The sequence below is a fragment of the Cucumis sativus genome, chromosome 5, assembly GCF_000004075.3.
Source record: "Cucumis sativus cultivar 9930 chromosome 5, Cucumber_9930_V3, whole genome shotgun sequence".
NCBI lineage: Eukaryota > Viridiplantae > Streptophyta > Magnoliopsida > Cucurbitales > Cucurbitaceae > Cucumis > Cucumis sativus.
Window position 1 is genome coordinate 25,771,555 of NC_026659.2, and position 19,807 is coordinate 25,791,361.

Genomic DNA, 19,807 nt, shown 5'->3' on the forward strand with positions numbered 1-19,807 from the left:
TATTCTCATAGTCGACTTCCTAATTCCTATTACCCTCATCCTCATACCAATTTAATTGTCTTTGGTTTTTTAGTGTGACAGCTACAAAACATAGTTTGATTTTAGATAGGTTTAAAACGATAGCCACTATATGCAACTTAATTAGTTATGGTAAGTTAACGTGTAATTTATTTCATAGTAAACCACGTATTTCTTAAAACTCAATTAACGTATAAAAGAAGAAAGACAAAATAACAACACTGATAAATTTAGTTCGATTCAATAAGGCATTTTACTCAGCATACCTGAAGACAAACAATAAACAAAAGAAAATGATGACAAAACTAACTAATGCATGACTTTCATTGTTGTGTTAACCACGCATTCTGCATGTTTCTAGTGATACAGTATAGGGTTCATTGATCAGTGTGATATTTCAATCTGGATAAATTATTAACTATTCCTCCTTTTACTAATATTACATAATGTTATTGTAAACTACGACATGTACCTAGGTATACAAGCATTGATTTCAAATCATAAAATTAAACATGTTCCATGGCAACTCTAGACAGGGAGTGTTTGTTTTATGAGTGATAATGGAAAATTTGTCTCATAAGTCATATTTACAATAATCCAATATAATCATACACAAAATTTTTACTTCACATGATTTTTCGTTCAATTCATTCAAATCTACTAGATAATTTTTCTCGTTATTGAAGAACCTCCTCGCTTCATCCATTTATTTCCAAAAGGTGGCAAAGACCGATTAAAGTTTTACGTACTTGTCGACTATATTGAAATTAAAGAATTTGAACTCAATACACTCTATATTTGATTGGATATTTAAAAATACATTATGCCTATATTAAATCATTCAAAATAAAGTGAAAAAGGAGTATAAATCAATTGAGTACTCTTAAGTCACGTACTTAGTGAGAGGTTTCACGTCATTTTCAATATCCAAAAGAAAAAAACGAGGGTGGGTGATTGGGCCTGAGGCCCAAAAAGAGTTTCACATAGCCCATATTGGTTACTACTGGACCCAAACCTACTAAAGTGTCCATGTAGGTTACGCAAGCGCCACGTGGACCAATGATACGTCACCTGTTAAACTCACCCGCTGAAAGAGAAACAGGCAATCTCTCATTCTCAATGTTTCTCCGGCTGTTCCCTTCTTCTCTAGTCTCTAGGGCACAACGTAACTCAATTTTTCTTGTTCGTCGGAAAATCTGAAAGATAAAGCCTGGAAGATTTCAACTTTCTTCCGATCTTCTTTCCACTTCGATGGCGGATTCTTCATCTTCCCCTGCTACTCTCGATTCAAATCCTCAACCTGCCGAACCCGAAAACCCCAATTCCCAGCCCATTAAACCCGAATCTGCCGCTTCTTCTTTCCCTCCACCGCAATCCTTACCACCAACATCGCTTTCTGTCGGAATAAACCCTACCCTGCATCCACCCTTAGTGTCAACGCTGCAACCACCTCTATCGTATGCTCCCTCGCCCTTATCGGGTACGATGGCTGTTCCTCCGACGGCTCCGTCTTTCCGGCCGGTGCCTCTCTCAGCTCATCATTTCTCGCCCATGCCTGGTACTGGCATGATGAACCCAAGCTATTCGAACCCTGGGGTTCAGCCTCCGGGGGTTAGCTCGGTTGCGGCGCCTGCTCCGGGTATGGTAAGTGGCGGCACAGGAGCAGTTCCAGTTCCAGTGCCACAACCGATGATGGCTTATCAAGTTCCACCGGGTCAGGTTCCGAATCAGGTGATGAGGCCGTACGCCACTATGCCAAATGGTTTTGCAGCTGTGCCAACTGCTACTCCTCAAGGGGCTTTTCCTCTCCCTGGTGGGTTTTCTTTATCCTTACTGTTTCTTACATTTTCAATTGCTAATGTGATTGCGGAATCATCTTTGAACCATTTCTCTTATTTAGTGATTGTTACTGCGTTGCTTGCAATTGTTAACCATTCTGTCTGTTGACGATGTTAATTACATCACCCGCATTCCTTTCGAGTTGGTTATCAACTGGAATAAGTTGAACTTCGACTAAAATCTAACTTTGGTTTTCGTTTGATTTTGACTTGAAAATTAATAATTTTCTAAGTATTGACGCAAAGTAAATGTTCCGCGCATGTTATGATGCCTCGGAAAGAGTTTGCAAAAATAAGTTCGAAGTCTATTAAAAATTTTCGTGTTGGTAAGATGAAGGGTATCGATGACAGGATGTTTTCTCCTACAGCGTCTTGTCTCTTGATTGAATACGGTGAGAAAGGTTGGAAGGCTTCATATTGCTTAGAGAACTCCCAACTTCAACTCCTTTTTTGGTATGGTCATTCATATTTGTCTGTTATTCTTGTTTGCTTTCAGCATGGTTTTCTTTCTGAAAAAAATGGGATTCTGTTACTAAGCCAAGAGACAAGTTGGTATTTATAATACTAGTATAGTATTGAAGAGCCCTTCCTTTTGCCCTACTACATAATATACGGCTGTGTCATTTCTATTTACTAGGATTTTACTGGTAGTTATATTGGATACTGTCCCTGGATAATTGAATTGCCAGAAGCAGACCATGTTAGCACCTGAGTGTTCTTCGTTCGCCTTGTTTCTAAGGTATCAAATTCTCTTAATTAATTTTTTTTCCTGATATTTTCTTTGATTCCTTTTACTACACCATCAAAGATCTAACAATTGGAAACTTGAGAGTGAATTTTGAGAACATGATTTTTTTTTCAATCGATTATCTGTGTGTATGAGTTGCTCAAAGCGTTGTGCTTCTTAAATCATAAAATTCTGCTTTTGATGGACTGGATTTTGAGAAGGCTGCAGTTCAAGAGTAAGGTAAGACTAATTTACGTAACAGTTCAAGGAATTTGGTGCTATCATTTGAATGTTTTCATCAGGTTATCTATGCATTCAGCTGCTGATAGTTTCAATTCCTATCCTGCCATCGTTTATATGCTTTGGATTTTGGTAATGGCATTTATGAATCCCCATCGATTATTCTTCTATATATTTTAAACACCATTATGGTTAGATGTGAGTAGTCTGCCAACACTTTCTGATGCATATTTGCAAGATGTGTTTTTTTTTTTTTTTTTTGTGCAGGAGTTCCACGTTTTCCTTCTCCATATCCTGGTATGATTAGGACACCTTTTCCTCCACGGCCACCTGGTGCTATGGGCATGGTCCCAGGAATGCCACGACCTCCTATTCCTGGGATTCCGGGTGTTCGCCCAATCATTCCTCCTGTGGTTAGGCCTGCTATTCTTCCAAGTATTACACCAGCTGAGAAACCACAAACTACTATTTATATTGGTCGAATTGCTCAATCAGTGGATAATGATTTCATGCTGTCCCTTCTTCAGGTAGGTTGATCATTCTCCATGTTACATTTCTTCTGTTTTTTCTTATTTTTTCTCTTTTTTTCCCCCCATCAATTTAATGGCCTATATTTGATATGCTTCTGTTTCTTTTAGCTATGTGGACCAGTGAAGAGCTGGAAACGGGCCCAAGATCCTTCGGATGGAACTCCTAGAACTTTTGGATTCTGCGAGTTTGAATCTGCTGAAGGTGTTCTTCGCGCTCTACGATTACTGACAAAGTTAAACATTGATGGACAAGAACTAGGGGTATGATGGGATTTGCTACAATTTGAGCAGATATCCTGTTTTGTTTTATTAACATTCAATTCTTCATAAATCTATTACAAAAGTTTCTGGTTTTGTTTGTATTAGCGTTTTCCATGTTGCCATACTCTTTATTGTCTACATGTGGCTTGGGCTCTCAATTGCTGATCTTTGGTCAATAAATATTAATGTATATTTTAACTTTTCCTGTATTAGAATGTTCATCTTCTAGTGAATCCTTACCCTTTTTAAAAATTATTCTATAACACATTGGTATACATTCGCTCTACAAATTTAAGTTCATTTGAAAATTTGTTTAGTCTTCACATTCATTCTTAATAGGGGACGTTGTATTTTTCTGTTGTTGTTGTTTATTTATTTATTTATTCATTTATAAATATTTAGGGGACTTCGCAGTTGCGTATTTTGGTTCTATTTCTTCTTCATTTTGACATCTCAGATTAAAGCTTCATGGGTTATTTATCAATTATGGGCTTCATTGTTGTAATGTGGTTCTCTCATGTTTTTCTTCTGTCATTCCTTTTTCTTTTCCTTCTAGAGGCAATTGTATGGTTTAGATTAGAATCATAAATTTTTAGTTGCAAAATAGCTCTCCAAATGGAGATCAAATAGGAAAAGATGTAATGAGTAGAAGGATGCTTATTCTTGCACCTTGAAAAGACAGTAAAAGGACGTGTATTTTGTTTTATTTTTGGATTTATATTTGATACATCTTGTTGTGATCTTACTTTAAGTGCTGAAAATTTTGACCTCTGTGTTCTTCTTTTGCTTCCTGCCTATCTAGCTTCTGTTGACAATGAATTTTCCCCTCTTTTCACTTGGATGGCATGTATTTTCTTTCGATAAGCTAGTTTGTTCTTCTCCTTCTTTCTTATGGTGGTACATCATGCATCAAGTTTTGTTTTCTACATTCAACTTACTTTAATATAAATGTATCATTATGTTTTAAACAAACAGCTAAAGGGTACTCAAGCAACAAGAGATTATCTGAAGCGTTATGTTGAAAAGAAAGCAGAGAACTCGAAGAAACTGAAAGAAACACAAGCTTCGGAGACTAAGGAAGAAGAAACAGACACAACAAATGTGGCTAAAAAAGAAACTTCAAAGCCCTCTGCAGAGGATTCAAAGGAAGATCATGATTCAGGGGAAAAAGATTTTGATATTGCCTGTTCTGCAGTCTTAAGTGATGAAGATAGAGATGCGGATCGTGAGGCAAAAGAAAAGCTTACAAATGCACTGGAGGAGAGGATGAAGTCTAGACCTCTTCCACCACCTCCTCTACTGACAACCACTGATGTCTCTGATAATTCAAGTGTGGAACCATCTGCTAAACCCAAAGATGGTGAAGCTGATGGTGATACTTCGAAACCCGGTGAGTGATTGTAATTTGGTTGTCCAAATGTTGTCTTTATTGCATGAAAAACATGCACAGTAGTAAACAATGTTTACAGCGTGGTCTTCTGTTTCTTGTATAAGAAAAGCGTGGTCTTATGTTCATTACTAGTAGTTTAGGCTTCTTTCCTTTTTTTTTTTCTGAATGTGCATGTGCTTGGTTACTTATTTGTCAAAACTTCCTACAGATGCAGCTGATGATAGAAATGATGAGGACACAACCAGTGATCATAAACAAGCTAGTGAGCACGACAAGCCTGAAACAAGCTCACCTGAAAGAAGTAGAAGGTATGACAGGAGAAGTCGAGAAAGAGACAGGGAGAGGGATCTGAAAAGGGATAAGGAACGGGAAATTGAGAGATATGAAAGAGAGACAGAACGGGAGCGAGCTAGGAAAGAAAGGGAACAAAGAAGAAAGTTTGAGGAGGCCGAGCGACAGTACGAAGAATGTCTCAAAGAGTGGGAATATCGAGAAAGGGAGAGAGAGAAGCAGAGGCAGTATGAGAAGGAGAGGGAGAAAGAGAAAGAGCGTAAAAGAAAGAAAGAGATATTGTACGATGAAGATGATGAGGATGATGATTCAAGAAGAAAATGGCGCAGAGGTGCTCTGGAGGAAAAGAGGAAGAAGAGGTCTAGAGAAAAGGAGGATGATTCATTCGATAGACAAAGAGAGGAGGAAGAAATTGCAGAGGCCAAGAGGAAGGCTGAGGAGGAACAGCTGCAGAAACTGAGAGATCCACCTAAACTTCTACCTAGCCAGACAATTAGTGTCAGTGAGAAAACAGTTACCGCTGAAGAATCCACCATTGAGATTAAAGTTGTGGCTTCTGAACGTGAATCTGAGATTGACTCTAGCTGTGATAACCATATAGGTAATTCTCTCATCTGTGAGGAGCCTTCTCTTAGATCTGCATGTCTAGTAACTTTTCTCTTGTATTCTATTATTTGGATGACTTATCTCATATGTGACAGGAGATGGAATCTTACAAAATGGTAGTGGTGATGAATTAAATACGATACCATCAGAGACTCGACAGAGTGGAGGGTTGCCTGGCAAAAGGTTAGGATTTGGTTTAGTGGGATCTGGAAAGCGGACTGCTGTTCCTTCAGTTTTTCATGAGGAGGAGGATGATGAAGCACATAAAGAGAAGAAGATGAGGCCGCTGGTTCCAATTGATTACTCAGCTGAGGAACTTCAGGCTGTGCAACCTCCCAGTACTGGGGCTTTGCCGCCAAATTTAGCTGCAGCAGCCGAGTTTGCAAAACGTATATCTAATGTTAATTCCAAAGAAGAGAAGCCTGACAGTGAAAGGGAGCGAGGAAGGCGTCCTAGTGAAAAGTCAGGTCATCGGGACCGAAATGACGAGGATACCCATCGCAGCAAAGATGAGAACAAAGCAACAGACAGAGATAGGGAGCGGGACCATGTTTTGGATAAAGTAAAAACACCAGATAACAAAAAGCTTTTGGATGCAAAACAGTTGATTGATATGATTCCGAAGACTAAGGAGGAGTTATTCTCATATGATATTAATTGGGCTATTTATGAAAAGGTACGAATTTTATTGATTTTATTTTTCTTAGTTATTTTATGGGCATTGACATTTTATTTGAGACTGCTACATGAATAACTTTGGATTCTGAAAATTTAACACATCGCTATACTTATATTTGCAGCATGCGCTACATGAGAGAATGAGACCGTGGATATCAAAAAAGATAACAGAGTTTTTGGGGGAAGAAGAAACGACTCTTGTGGATTACATAGTTTCAAGTACTCAAGAACACGTGAAGGCATCTCAGATGCTGGAGCTGCTTCAGTCAATTTTGGATGAAGAAGCTGAAATGTTTGTTCTGAAGATGTGGAGAATGCTAATCTTCGAAATAAAAAAGGTAGAGACTGGTCTAGCTTTCAGAACAAAAGCATGAGTTTAGTTTTCGAAATGGGGTGCTTTCCTTTATGGTGGTATTTTTCATGGATCGGGTCTTTACTCAATTGTATGCTTCAGATTCATTCTTTTTAGTAAGTACGGTCGAACTCTGTCTCCCATGAGAGCTTGCACTTGTAGCTTAAAGAAAAAAAGGAAGAAATTCTAATCCACAGTTTTTAGTTTAGTGTTGACTCTTTGAGATACTCCATTTTGAAATTTTGAAGCGGAAGCAGCAACTTCAGTATATTGTATATTTGCACTTAAAAGTTAGAAAAAGCTAAGTCTTTTGTGCAGTTGGTGGTCTAATGGGTGGATTGGACCGTGGGAAGCAGATTAACAAATCAGAAAATTAGAAATTTATTTGATTTAGCTTGTTGTTCCTTGTGTTTTGTGATCGGAATGAAACGTTAGCTTACTACTCCAAGTGCTGAAATGTTAGCTTACTACTCCTAGTGCGCCTCTCCTTTTTCCCAACTTTGTAGCAAACATTTACAAAGAATTCTCATTCTCTTTGTGATTGACACTCGTTACATTTATGATTGATACATGATTCATGAATACAAATCCTATCACGATTGCTAGTAAACGTGATGTCTGTTAAAAAAACTGAACTTTTATTTTCCAGGAAGTCGTGAAGATAAGTCTTTGAATTCTATAGGTTTTACAATTCTGAATCATTTGCTATCCATCAACACACCACATCGTATAAGCCATTATATATACTCACTTATGTACAAAAAGCTACAATGACCTGCACATCACTTCAAACCACTGATCTTTCAAAACCAATTCAATTTTTATTTCACCACAAAGTAAGCAACAAACAAAACTAAAATCACTAGTCTATTTTTAATGTACATGTACATATGTACGGAATTGGTGTACAAGTTTAAAATTAGACTCCAATTAAATGACCCAAAACCAAGCAAGAACAGAGCCAATGGCAAATCCTGAAACCAATGACATACACATCAAAATCGCAGCAACTTCAGCGTGTTCGAAAGACACCTGTTTAGGGGCAGAGATCATAGCAACAGCAGTCAAATAGCCATTGGTAAATCCAAGAAAACAGGTCAAAATGGTCACTGTAACCTCAGTTCTAAGGAATTTAGGACCATGTAAACAACCCACAAACAAAGGGTAAAATACCACTCTCCCTATACAAAATCCCATTGTAATCTTTGAACTCTTTATAACATAGATGGAAGCCAAATATTTCCCAATCAGATCCGACACATAATAGGCAGTTATCAGTGTAATTGGATACCAATCTTTCAAAATCTTTGAACTTACATCCTCTGTTACATAGCCTGGGAATATGGACATAGATATCAAGAACAAGCTGGCTACTCCAAAGGCATAGATTCTGATTGTATTAAATATTTCCCAGAATGTTGATTTGGTTATTGATCCAAATAAAGATCCTTTCATCTGTTTCTCTTGATTCTTTAAGTTCTGGTGATGCTTTACAATTGGATGTTTGGCTGTAGAATTGTAGAATACAAAGGAGACAATTATGAATGTAATTCCCGCACTAAAGTAGAGAATTGCGCTTTTCCTTAACCCTTCGGCGTCCCGTGGGTACATCGCTTTGGTTACTAACCTCAACATTGACACCAACACACCTGCTCCAAAATTCACGTCATTGAAAATTTTATTGGATGAATTGGTCGTTGAATGAGCTAAAAATTAAAATTCTGAAATGCAATTTCTGATCCTGAATGAGAAATCTATTCCATTAAAATAAAAAAAAAAGAATATTTTAGATATTTACATATTTGACGTTTTATTAAAACAAAAAATCATATAAATAGTTTAAAGAACTAAAAGTAAACCAACCTAAACCTCATTTTGATTCGATAGGAGGGTTCATTATCTAATAAGAGTTGTTCGTAGTTGTAAAATTTATTTCGAATTGACCCTACTAGTCTAATCCAACTAAACTTGATTAACAAGTGAGTATACTTTGTTGGTAGATTAAATAAGTACAAATGTGATTTATTGATTTGTGTGTTTGTTAAAAGTAAGATTATGTGCTGCTAAGTTTACTTTTTATCTCGATTGATAGTACAATTTTTAGGATAAGTTACCAAATACTTTCAATTAGTTTATTTGATCTAAGAATCAAATTGAAAAACAAACAAAAGAATTACAAATTTGTAAAGCGCAATCACGTACGGAATGGTAATAAAATAGATTACCAGAGCCAGCGAAGCCGGAGACGACAGCTTGCATATATCTCTCCGGCAATTCCCCGGCGGATCCAACGACGCCGCTATGAACAAAAGCCTCAGCCACAGCGCACAACACCGCGGCTCCGATGGATACATAGAACCCATTGAACAACCCAACTCGACCCCTAATGTAAAACACTTCTAAAAGAGGCATTAAAAGCAGAGAAAACACGTAGAGACCCATGCCAAGGTTAATTCGGATTCGAACATCACAGCGCCGGCCAAAGAAAATGATGGAAAGAAGAGCGGAGACGAGGACGGGTTGGTAAACGACGGAGAAGATTCGATTGATGTGGGTATGAGGGTATATGTGGGAAAAGTAATCGATGGCTGTAATGAAAGTGTTCCATGGAAGAAGGCAACTGACGCCTAAAATGAAGTAAGTTATGTAAATCAAATTGAAGGAATCTTTGGGAATTTTGTTGGGGGGATGAAGATGAAGAAGAAGAGGAGTTTCAATATTCTCGTCGGAGCTTCCCATAGGAGAATTGGGAGAAAATGGAGGCAGAGCAGAAAGCAAAGGATGTGGTTACATGTTTTATATTAGAGATTGAAAGGAATTTTGTATTCTGTGAATCTATTGGTTATAGATTAGACAAAATATCATAGTGGAGTGCTTCCTCTTCCATTACTATAATTAAATACAAAACATTTCTTCTCCAAACTTTTTTATTTAGTTAGACTTTAATTGATATATTATATTAACTCATTTCAACTCCAACTCTAATTCTATCTCTATCCAATTTACCTATCAATCATTATTGATAATTATAAATCAAACCAACTCTAGTGTCCACTTTCTCCACAACCAATTAAAACATTTTAATTTTGTTTTAAGATAATTAAATTAGAAAATTATCAAATCATACTTAATTAGTAATTTAGGTGTAAGTTAAGACAAACTATGTAAGTCTAATTTATTTCTTTACGTATGTGCACATGTCATTATTTAAATACAAATTTTACTTCATCTAATTTCTTTCTTTCTTGATAGTGTGCACACATCATTGTTGGAATTAAGTATACTACATTTAATATTTAAATTCTATTTAATTGTGGAGGTATTGAAAAGATGTTTAAAAAGTCTATATGTTTTTTTTTTTTTTTAATCTTAAAATATAATTTTTAAAACCATATATTCTTGCTAAAAATTACTTTTTATTTTGAAAACTCATAAATGAACTTCTTCGACAAAAAATTCATAGAAGTTTGAAGCATTAATTTACAAAATTATTAACTATATGTTGATGTGTAGAGGGGTAAGATAGAGTTCTTAGATAAATATGTAAATAACATTAAGTATAGAAATCAACTAGTTTAACACTAGCTTATTGAGTTAGTTGGCTAAACACCACACTCATTGAATTGAGCCATGAAATCTAGAGTTAGAAATTTTGTGTTTATGCTTTAGAGTGCTCCATGTTCAACAATTAATCTCTAACTTCAACCCCGAGCACAAGCTTTTTAAACATGCACCATGAACACAAACTTCCTCCAACTAACTATGAATCTTATGTTACATTTGAAATACTTTTGTTGCCATTAAATTGAATAAAGAATAACAACAAATACACATATTCTTTTATGTACAAATTAAAAAGCTTCATTGATACTTGGAAAAAATAAAGAATGAAGCTTAATATTCTGCTCTGTTATTAGCTCCCAAAAATCCGAGCTAATACCAAAAATAATTAAAACTGAAAAGAAGAAAAAACCAAAAACGGAACACTTATTCACATCCTTCCTATTTACCCAAAAACAAATCAAACTAAAAACGATTCCTAAATTTACCAAGCTTGAACAATTCGATCTTGAAGACGATGAGTCGCCTCGGAGTTTGATGACTCTAACTCAGTGAATTCATGAAGAACTCTAATCAAAGAATTGGCCTTCTTCTTCCCTCGACTTGTTCCTTCACTTACAACACTATAAACCGACGAAATCACAGTTTGATTCTTTGCAATAACACCAATTACCTCAGATCCCCCATTAAGGCACAGAGCTACCAGTAAAGAAACCGAGTACTCTCGTCCAGTAATTGAGCTACATGAATTTAAAAACTTCATGATTGAATTCAATGCTCCACTTCGCAAAATTGCTGCGGTTCCTTCTGGTTTTCCGGCTAGAGATGCAAGAATCTCCATTGAATCTGATATCAGAATTTCAGATTCACAAGTTTCAATCAAATTCACCAACAATGGAACTGCTCCAGAGGAAAGCACTTTCCTGTGGTTGTCAGAATGCATAAGAAGCCCATAAATTGCAACCATTGCATTCTTTTTACTACGATCTGCATTGTCTTTGAGTAAATTCAACAAACCCGGAAGCGTGTTTGGGATTTCGGCAATGAGTTTTCGGTATTCTTCAATGGAAGCCATGTAGAAAAGAGTACCAGCAGCAAATTGACGGGATTCTACTTTGTAGCCCGTCATTAAAACATGTACAATTGCTTCTAATCCTCTGTTTTCCGCTATAATTTTCTTGCTTTTGGAATGCTTTGAAAGATTCAGCACAGCTGCAATGGCATTCTTCTGTGTTAAATTATCTTCAGATCTCAAAAGCTGGAGTAAATTTGGAATTAGACCAATTTTTACCAAACAGCAACGATAAAAAAGACTTGCTTTTGATAGAAGCTTGATCTCAAAAGCAGCTCTGTTCTTCTCTTCTAACGTTCCTGATTCCAGAAAGTTAGCTAAAAAATCTGCCAGAAATATAATGATATTCTTAACAATGGGAGAACCCGGAGCAATCGTCCTTGTTAAATCGGGTTTTTGTTTGCTTGATTCTGGAAAAGGAATTGAATTTTTAGAACAGTATTGTCGAATTATCCGACGGAGAGCTAAATTCGGGACGACTTCTCTGTTCTTCAACCTCTCCCCTGTATTGGGACAGGTCAAATTTGCAGTCCGAAACCATTTTTGAATGGAAGAACGCTCATAAGTTTGCCCTGTTACGAGTGTCACAGGATCAAACATGAAATCCAATGAAATTGGGCATCGAAAATCATCCGGGTTTAAACATTCCATGTTTTCGATTCTACATTCATCGACATGTCCATCCGCTTCGCTATCGACAACATCGAATAACATACATCGACAGTAGTTCATCAAACCCATTAAGTTGCTTAAGAACGAAACCTCTGTTTCATCCTGATTCGACCATTCAAATTCAATTTCTGAATCCAAAAATTTCACTTCCTTATTACACAAACTCCATGATTTAACCCCAATATAATCAAGAACGCATTTGATTTTACTACTATTCGGAACAATACGGTTATCAAATAACGTAAGAATCGATTTTACCTCGTTGAGAATCTCTTCATCTTCACCCTCAATTCCGAATTTCGCCCTTCGCGTTTGCTTAATCACCAATTCCACATATTCCACAACATCAACAGAGACACCCATCGAATCCAACGGAAAAATCTCCAAAGCCAAAGCAACAGATCGGACCAAAAGCCGAAACCGATTCGCAATGAGTTCCGATTTCATGAGCATAAACAAACGAGCACCTTCTAGGGCACAATCCTCCAACAGATACAAAATCTTCTGGAAGATTAAATGAAGCTCCGACATTACTAAAACAATCAAATCAGAAAATTCATCGGAGCTTCGATCTTGAAGCTCTTCAAAGAATGAGAGAAGGATTCCAATTTGACGAATTGATTTAATCGCGTTTTTCTTGTTGCTGCCAAAGAATTTGTAGCGGTAACTACAAATTGTTCGAGTGAGATTGATCAAAGACGTGAGTAACGTGGCGGGAGGCGTGCATTCGCATGGTCGTATTGCCGGAGACGACATGATCCGGCGTTGGAAATCTTTTGATCGTGGAATCATGAAGAAAAACCGATAGAAATGAAGAATGAAAAAAAGCTAAAATTTGGATTTCGGTGATTTCTTATTTGCTCGATTTGAAACTAATTTCAAATAACCTAAGGGGAGAATACGACTATTTATAATTTACGGAAACTATCCTTTAATATTAGTGGAACACGTGTCGAATATAGAGTGAGTTTAGGGGACGTTTGACTAAAGAAAGGACACGTGTTCTTAAGTCATTGGATACTGTAGCTTCGTAGAAACCTATTCGTAGTTGAATTGATCTGGTGCTGACACGTACCCCCAGATAATTGGCTTTGGATTCGAGGGACCCTGAGGCCGACTTTTCATATAAATGAATAAATATTTTTGGGAAGGTGGAAATGAAATTATTGAAACAATAATTGCTTCCAATTGACCAAAATTATTTTTACATAATTGAGTTTTGTGAAATTTCCATGTATTGTCTAATTGCATTTGTTCATTAATGTTTTAATAAAACAAGAAATGAAGCAATTATCCAATTACAAATTTTTGGATTTGAGCTTCTCGTTTAACTAAAAAGAAAATAAAGAATTGTATTTGGAATTGACGGGGTTCGATGCAAAAGAATGAAGTACACTAGAACGGTTTGGAGAAGAAGAAAAAGTAATAGCCTTACACTTAGACGCTTAAGTCGAGTGTAGTCACACATGTTATTAAAAATGTCGAATACATTAAAAATATTTAGATATTAATTTAAAAAAATTTCTTCCGTCTCAAACTTTTATCAAACATATTAGGTCTCGATTATAAGCATTTATTTTAGTCAATAAATTTGTTTTTTTCTTTTCTAATTATTTGAACCTAATATTTCTTATATGTTTATCCATAATATCTCCAATTTCGTAATACAGTTTTTATATCTAATAAATGTTTATAAATTTATTTAACTAAATTGAACCTTTATATATATATATATTTATTTAATAAAATTTGAACTTTTTATTTTATATACTTAACTAATCCATAATGTCTTTTTTTTTTTAATTTTAAAAAAAAATATTGGTTTAATAAAGTTTTCAAAATATCTTATTCATTTTTATTATTTTAATCTTGTATTAAACTAATTATATCTATGTGTAATAAATTTTTATTTAATTTCTTTTCAGAAATATTTCAATAATTCATTAATAATTAAAATAAAATTTTGCTAATCTTTAAATTTCAGTTTTTTTTTTCTATTTATCTAATTGTCTATGTATTAAATGACATTTAAATTTGAGAAATTTTTATGAATTTCTTATTGGGCTTAGCCCATTCAGTTGAATGTTGAGCTTAGCACTTTCCTTTCATATTTTGATATGTGTTTTTTTAATAACGAATATGTATAGATCATAATGAGTAGAAATCCTAACAATAATAATTATGAAAATATAAGAGCATTCAAGATAAATTGCAAATATAATAACGTCCTCGAATCACTAATATTTGTCACAAACTTTTATAATTTTATAAAATGTTACTACATACCTCCTCACTATTTGTAACTATTCCAAAAAGTTTATAATTATCTTTAGTCTTTCTAGAATATATAAAAGTTTATTAAACTTTTAAAATTTTAATTTATACCTCAAAGCATTTTATATACCTAAAAATGAAGATACAAATATCAACATTGTTAGTATATAAATTGAAGCATTTGATACTACATTTAAAAAATAATATTTCTAAATGGTGCATAAATACTCCTAGTCGTCTCACTTTTTGAGCATACAAAAATATAATATATAAGAAATGTCAACAATCAAATAGTCAATTTCTTTAAAGTTATCTTGAGTCATCAAAAAAAACAAAATTTTAAAATATCACACATACTCACTTTTTTCCCTTCCCAAATCTTACATTAATTTTCTTATCAATATTTAAAATCTTAAGTTAGATATCAATACCACAAAGTCCAAAAATAAAGGCCTTCCCTCAAAACTTAGTAAAAGGTTTGAATTGCCAAATAAAAAACAACTAAAGAAGAGGAATAATATCTTTGATATTTGGAATACTCTAAACTAAGCACTACAAATATATTAATGTGAAGTTGAGGATTGATAGACAAATACTTTGGGGCGGACTTTATTGCTATAAATTTGGTAATTCACATGTTTTCTTTCTTCCGTCACTCAAATAGTTGACATGTCCTACAAGTTTGTGTATTAAACGCAAACGATATCAATCACACTCAACTACTAACATATAATTTTGTTAAAACATTACAAGTCCTAATTAAACCTTCTAGTGATTCTCTTACTTCTCCTTCTACCGGCTATAACTACGTTACTTTTATTGGAAAGAATAATTTTAGAAATCAAAGAATAAATGAAGAGAAATAAGAGTGTTGAGAAAGAGATGGAAGATAGAAAAGTATTGAATCACTATTAAAGTATGAAAGAGATAAATGAATGAAGGAGGCAATGTTACGTGAATAAACTCATCTTCGCACATTACTAATGGCAAGAGGATTTTTTTACTTCTTTAAGAAAGCGGTTTAGGCCAATAATAAGACATTCGAAAGTATAACTTAATTTTAAAATGAGGTACTTATCTACCATTGTACTTTTATAAGAAAATAGTTTTGAAAATTTATAAAAATCTACAAATAGAAAAGGGAAGTCTATGTGACAATGCTGCATATAGACTGAAATAAACAGCTGGAAAATTGAAGTGCAGCAGTCCAAAAAAGTGCTTCCAAACTTCACAAAAGGTTGATCAAGTGGGTTATTAATAACATTGACTTCCACCCTACTTATCACTTTAGGTTTCTATTGGGCAGAAATTGTTAACTATTTGATTGTTTTTTTAGCATTTATGAATACATTTTCTTTTTTGTTATAAACACTTCCTGACTCAAATCAAATTGTATCTAAACAATTGTTTTTATCGACGTCATACATTTTGTAACTTTTCAAAAGAAAAGTGATAAAATTATACTATCAATATGGACTTTATGCTCTTTGTGCAAATTTCAAGGAAAGTTTGGTTCATACATTTATGTAATTTAAACTAAAAGGAGCCCAAATTACCTAAAAATGCTTGATAAACATTTAATTCAAATTTATAATAAGTTAGACTCTTATTACACTACCAAACTCACATATCATCTGAAAGAATAATTTTTTGGTCATTATATACATAGACTTCGTTGTCCTATACACTAAGAGTAGTTCAAATATTACTTTGGTCTGTGTGCTTTATAAATTTGATCATGTCGGCCCCTTACACATAATATGAGAACAACATTTAAACAACAATAACATACATGGAAAGATGAGAGTTTGATGTATAGTTGCAATTTGCAAAGCCCTACAAAATTAGATGTCAATTTCGTACTCAAATCACATCAATCTCTTTCTCTATCTCTCTCAAATACAGCTATGATTCTTCTGGCGAATGAAGAGACAGTGAATGCTACCAAACACAAGTTTTCTCCCCAAATCATGTCTTTCCTTTAATTTTCTCAACAAAATCTCTAGCACAGCAACTAGAGATCTCAGGTGCTTTTGTCTCAACCCAGAAAGAGAGCAAAAGAAGCCAATTCAGCCATATCAATCAATCACGGAGTTTATCGCACTAGGTTAATGCTAAATCGAGTTACAATGTTTGGAGTTACAATATCTATGTTAAGAGTGTAGAATTGTACGTTGGAATTTCTTGATAAACATGTAAACTTCAATAATAAACACTATTAGACTATTTAGAGAGTAGAATGTGATAAAGATTACAAAAAATCTAAGGAACGTTGGAATAAATAAAAATGAGATCGTGAAGCATCAAAATAAAAGAGAATATTGGGTTAACTGTGAAAAATGGAATGTGTTTGATATTACAAACCGGACCTAAAACGTTCATTAATGCAAACAAAGGTTTGAAAGTAGAACGAATTACAAACTCATTCCATTTCATCCTCACAAACATGCTCTATTAAAATTGAATTATTTAACCTAGCTAATAAAGTTAGTGGGCCAAGCACCCCGAAAGAATCTCGTCTTTAATGAAGTCGAATTAACTAATACATTTGTATTTGATTAATAAAATGATGGGTCGATCGCAGTTCCTTTCAACCTCCAAATCCCACAACTCACGATGCTTCCCAGCTATAGGATCAAAGGCAAAGCACGTTATTATGTCTACAAAAAGTCTAATCACTTCCTTCCTACTAATCACCTCCAATTTGACAATAATAAGATAAAGAATTAGTGGATTTTTCATAATGGCTTTTGTAAGAGAGATTCCAAAACGTTTCTTTATTATTTGAAGAAAATGGTCGGTTCTCTTAATTGTGACCCATCACAGAAAATCCACAACTAAAACCAATAGTGAACCAGTGGTTCATGCACTGTTCTTAGAAAGAAAGCAAATGAAAGTAGTTTAGTAAATGCCCTCACCTTGCAGACAGCCCCACTAGCAGTGCCAAATTTGTGAAAATGAGCTGAACGTGACACTTCCAATCCTTGTTTCATACAATACAACCTAAACTTTTATATCCAAAAAGAGATACTAGGAAGGAAGAGAGGAGCCATCAGCCAGCTATTGAACAACTAAGAAAGATTCTTATGCTACCTTTTTTTCTCTTGAAAATTACTAATATATAATGTTGAATTGTTTACATACCTTTGTTCACCAATCTCTGTGATAAGGATATGGGATTTTCGAGAGGAATAATGGAATTGCCACTTTTGAGCTTCATCTTTTTGTGCATGTTATTTGTTGCTCCTTCTTGTAGTAGATATTACACGCCTCCGAGCGTCCCACGTTTGACGGATCTCGTTCCTCGTGTCTCAACGGATCAATGCTTTGCTAAGATTTTTGGGGCCTCGAATATCCAGCTGAGGAATAATGGGTCCTCTGTCGATCTCACTCTCGACAAAGTTTCTGGTAAATTTCAAATTTGGATCTTGGCATTTCTTTTGGTCCAACTCTGTTTAGTTTCATTCATAATTTTCTCTGTTCATTTTTGGAGGTGCTGGTTTGGTCTCAAGAAACAAATATCATTATGGATTCTTCAGTGCTTCAATCAAGCTTCCATCAGGTCTCACTTCAGGGGTTGTAGTGGCTTTTTATGTAAGTTGTTTTCCCTTGCAATTTTCTGTTTGGCTTTACCAGTTTGGTGAATGACTAACGAGACAAAGGATGTGTTCAGTTGTCGAATGCAGATGTTTATCCCCATTCTCATGATGAGATCGACATAGAGCTGTTGGGGCATGACAAGAGAAAAGATTGGGTAATTCAAACAAATATTTATGCCAATGGAAGCGTTAAGACTGGAAGAGAAGAGAAATTCTACCTTTGGTTTGATCCCAGCTTGAAGTACCATGATTACACCATCATTTGGAACAACTATCATACAGTGTAAGTGCATTAAATTCCATCACTAAAATCAGCCCAAAGTGCAGAATCATTATTTTAAAACATGGTCTTCGGGTTTCCTTAATTTTCTAAGAAGTGTCTCAAAATGCAAGCAGGTTTCTGGTGGATAACGTTCCAGTAAGGGAGCTGCGAAATTCTGAAGTGTTTTATCCATCAAAGCCTATGTCAGTTTTCGTCACAATATGGGATGGTTCAGAATGGGCAACTCATGGAGGAAAATACCCAGTTGACTACAAGCATGCACCATATACAGCTTCTTTTGAAGAAATGGAAATCAATGGAGGTATATTAACACCAAAGGCAACTGTTCCTTCAAGTTCCAAAGCCAATGTATCGGGCCCAGATACCGCGGAGGGTCCAGAATTTATCAAGCTATCACAGCAGCAAGTAGATGCAATGGATTGGGCAAGGAGGAAGCTCATGTTCTACTCCTACTGTAAAGATACATCTCGATACAAAGTTCTACCACCTGAGTGCAAATAGATGTATTTTTCGTATTTGTACTTGTTAAGATTCTTTCATCATAAATTCTAAGTTAGGAAGAAAACAGGTATTGTAATCTGGTATAGAAGAATCATTAGCGGACCTCCAAAGTAAGACATGGATGAAAAGCGAAGGAAGATGTTTGTCTTTGTGCCTCTCTTTTGTTTTTTGCAATTTTCTTTTTATTTGAAAAAAGAAAGCCTTTTCCCTTTCCGTTTCCCTTTCCGTATATGGGGAAATAAAGGCTCTGGCTTATTTGGTCCATGAGGCAAGAAAAAAAATCACTGTCAGAGATGCACGAACTGGATCCCACTAGACAGATCTAAGAAAAGGCAAATTAACTTTATCTAGAAAGATGTGCCAAAGACAATGCGAGACATCTCACGTGGGGATGGCAACGCCATTTTGTTTCAGTGTTTTGGACTTCAAAGACAAAGATGCTGATCAATGACTGAAGGGAGAAGCAAACCTCCACAGACGAGTTTCATTGGGGCCGTCAAAAAGGAAGAATTTTCCGGGCATGACAACCTGCCAAGCTCCCTAGAGCTACTCACAAACTGCATGGTGATGGAAGATCAGTTTTTATAATACAGCAAGATTGAGTATTTTGTAAGTTGCAACACTATATGAATTATAAAGATGTCGAATTAATCTGGAACTACCCAGAGTGGCCCGGTGAAAGAAAATTAAATGATATTAAATTACATAAAGCCAGAAGTATCTTCCATGGACGCAACAGAACACACCTCCTTTTTAAACCACTCAAATCAATGTGATCTAACAGCTGCGGAGAAATACATTAAGAGACGTGCATGGTCACATATCATGGATACTTGATGTACGTGTAGTAATCTCGTTACTTTAGCTTTGCCCAAAATTAATGTTCTAAACAAAAACTTCACCACGGGAATATG

The 19,807-nt window shown here is 35.1% G+C and overlaps 4 protein-coding genes and 1 long non-coding RNA gene across 9 annotated transcripts; 2 read left to right on the top strand and 3 right to left on the bottom strand.

Annotated features, from left to right (window-relative positions):
• The first annotated feature begins 1,125 nt into the window (after positions 1-1,125).
• Positions 1,126-7,324, top strand: LOC101214372 (RNA-binding protein 25). 5 transcript variants are annotated; one of them, XM_004135193.3, is made up of 9 exons: positions 1,129-1,831; positions 2,225-2,309; positions 2,494-2,595; positions 3,091-3,350; positions 3,462-3,614; positions 4,590-5,004; positions 5,213-5,896; positions 5,997-6,577; positions 6,702-7,324. In XM_004135193.3, exons 4-9 carry the CDS (start codon positions 3,123-3,125, stop codon positions 6,951-6,953), a joined length of 2,313 nt encoding a protein of 770 aa, XP_004135241.1. In that variant the 5' UTR covers positions 1,129-1,831; positions 2,225-2,309; positions 2,494-2,595; positions 3,091-3,122; the 3' UTR covers positions 6,954-7,324. The 5 variants fall into 5 exon arrangements, with proteins under 5 accessions (XP_011655629.1, XP_004135241.1, XP_011655630.1 ...); XM_011657328.2 differs by having other exon boundaries at positions 1,568-1,831; positions 2,225-2,955; XM_031886128.1 differs by having other exon boundaries at positions 1,568-1,831; positions 2,225-2,823.
• Positions 7,325-7,656: 332 nt separating this feature from the next.
• LOC101214129 (equilibrative nucleotide transporter 1) lies at positions 7,657-9,791 on the bottom strand. Its single transcript, XM_004135192.3, has 2 exons — positions 9,157-9,791; positions 7,657-8,580 (listed from the first exon to the last, which is right to left on the bottom strand). The coding sequence occupies exons 1-2, from the start codon at positions 9,668-9,670 to the stop codon at positions 7,862-7,864; spliced, it is 1,233 nt and encodes a 410-aa protein (XP_004135240.1). The 5' UTR covers positions 9,671-9,791; the 3' UTR covers positions 7,657-7,861.
• Positions 9,792-10,705: 914 nt separating this feature from the next.
• On the bottom strand, positions 10,706-13,097 carry LOC101213886 (U-box domain-containing protein 19). The gene has a single exon (XM_004135191.3). It carries the CDS (start codon positions 13,026-13,028, stop codon positions 10,977-10,979), a length of 2,052 nt encoding a protein of 683 aa, XP_004135239.1. The 5' UTR covers positions 13,029-13,097; the 3' UTR covers positions 10,706-10,976.
• Positions 13,098-16,813: 3,716 nt separating this feature from the next.
• Positions 16,814-17,545, bottom strand: LOC116403744. The gene is made up of 2 exons (XR_004216578.1): positions 17,429-17,545; positions 16,814-17,137 (listed from the first exon to the last, which is right to left on the bottom strand). It is a non-coding gene; the product is annotated as an uncharacterized LOC116403744 (long non-coding RNA).
• Positions 17,466-19,551, top strand: LOC101213644 (probable xyloglucan endotransglucosylase/hydrolase protein 33). The gene is made up of 4 exons (XM_004135190.3): positions 17,466-17,918; positions 18,004-18,104; positions 18,184-18,392; positions 18,506-19,551. Exons 1-4 carry the CDS (start codon positions 17,684-17,686, stop codon positions 18,891-18,893), a joined length of 933 nt encoding a protein of 310 aa, XP_004135238.1. The 5' UTR covers positions 17,466-17,683; the 3' UTR covers positions 18,894-19,551.
• Positions 19,552-19,807: the final 256 nt, after the last annotated feature.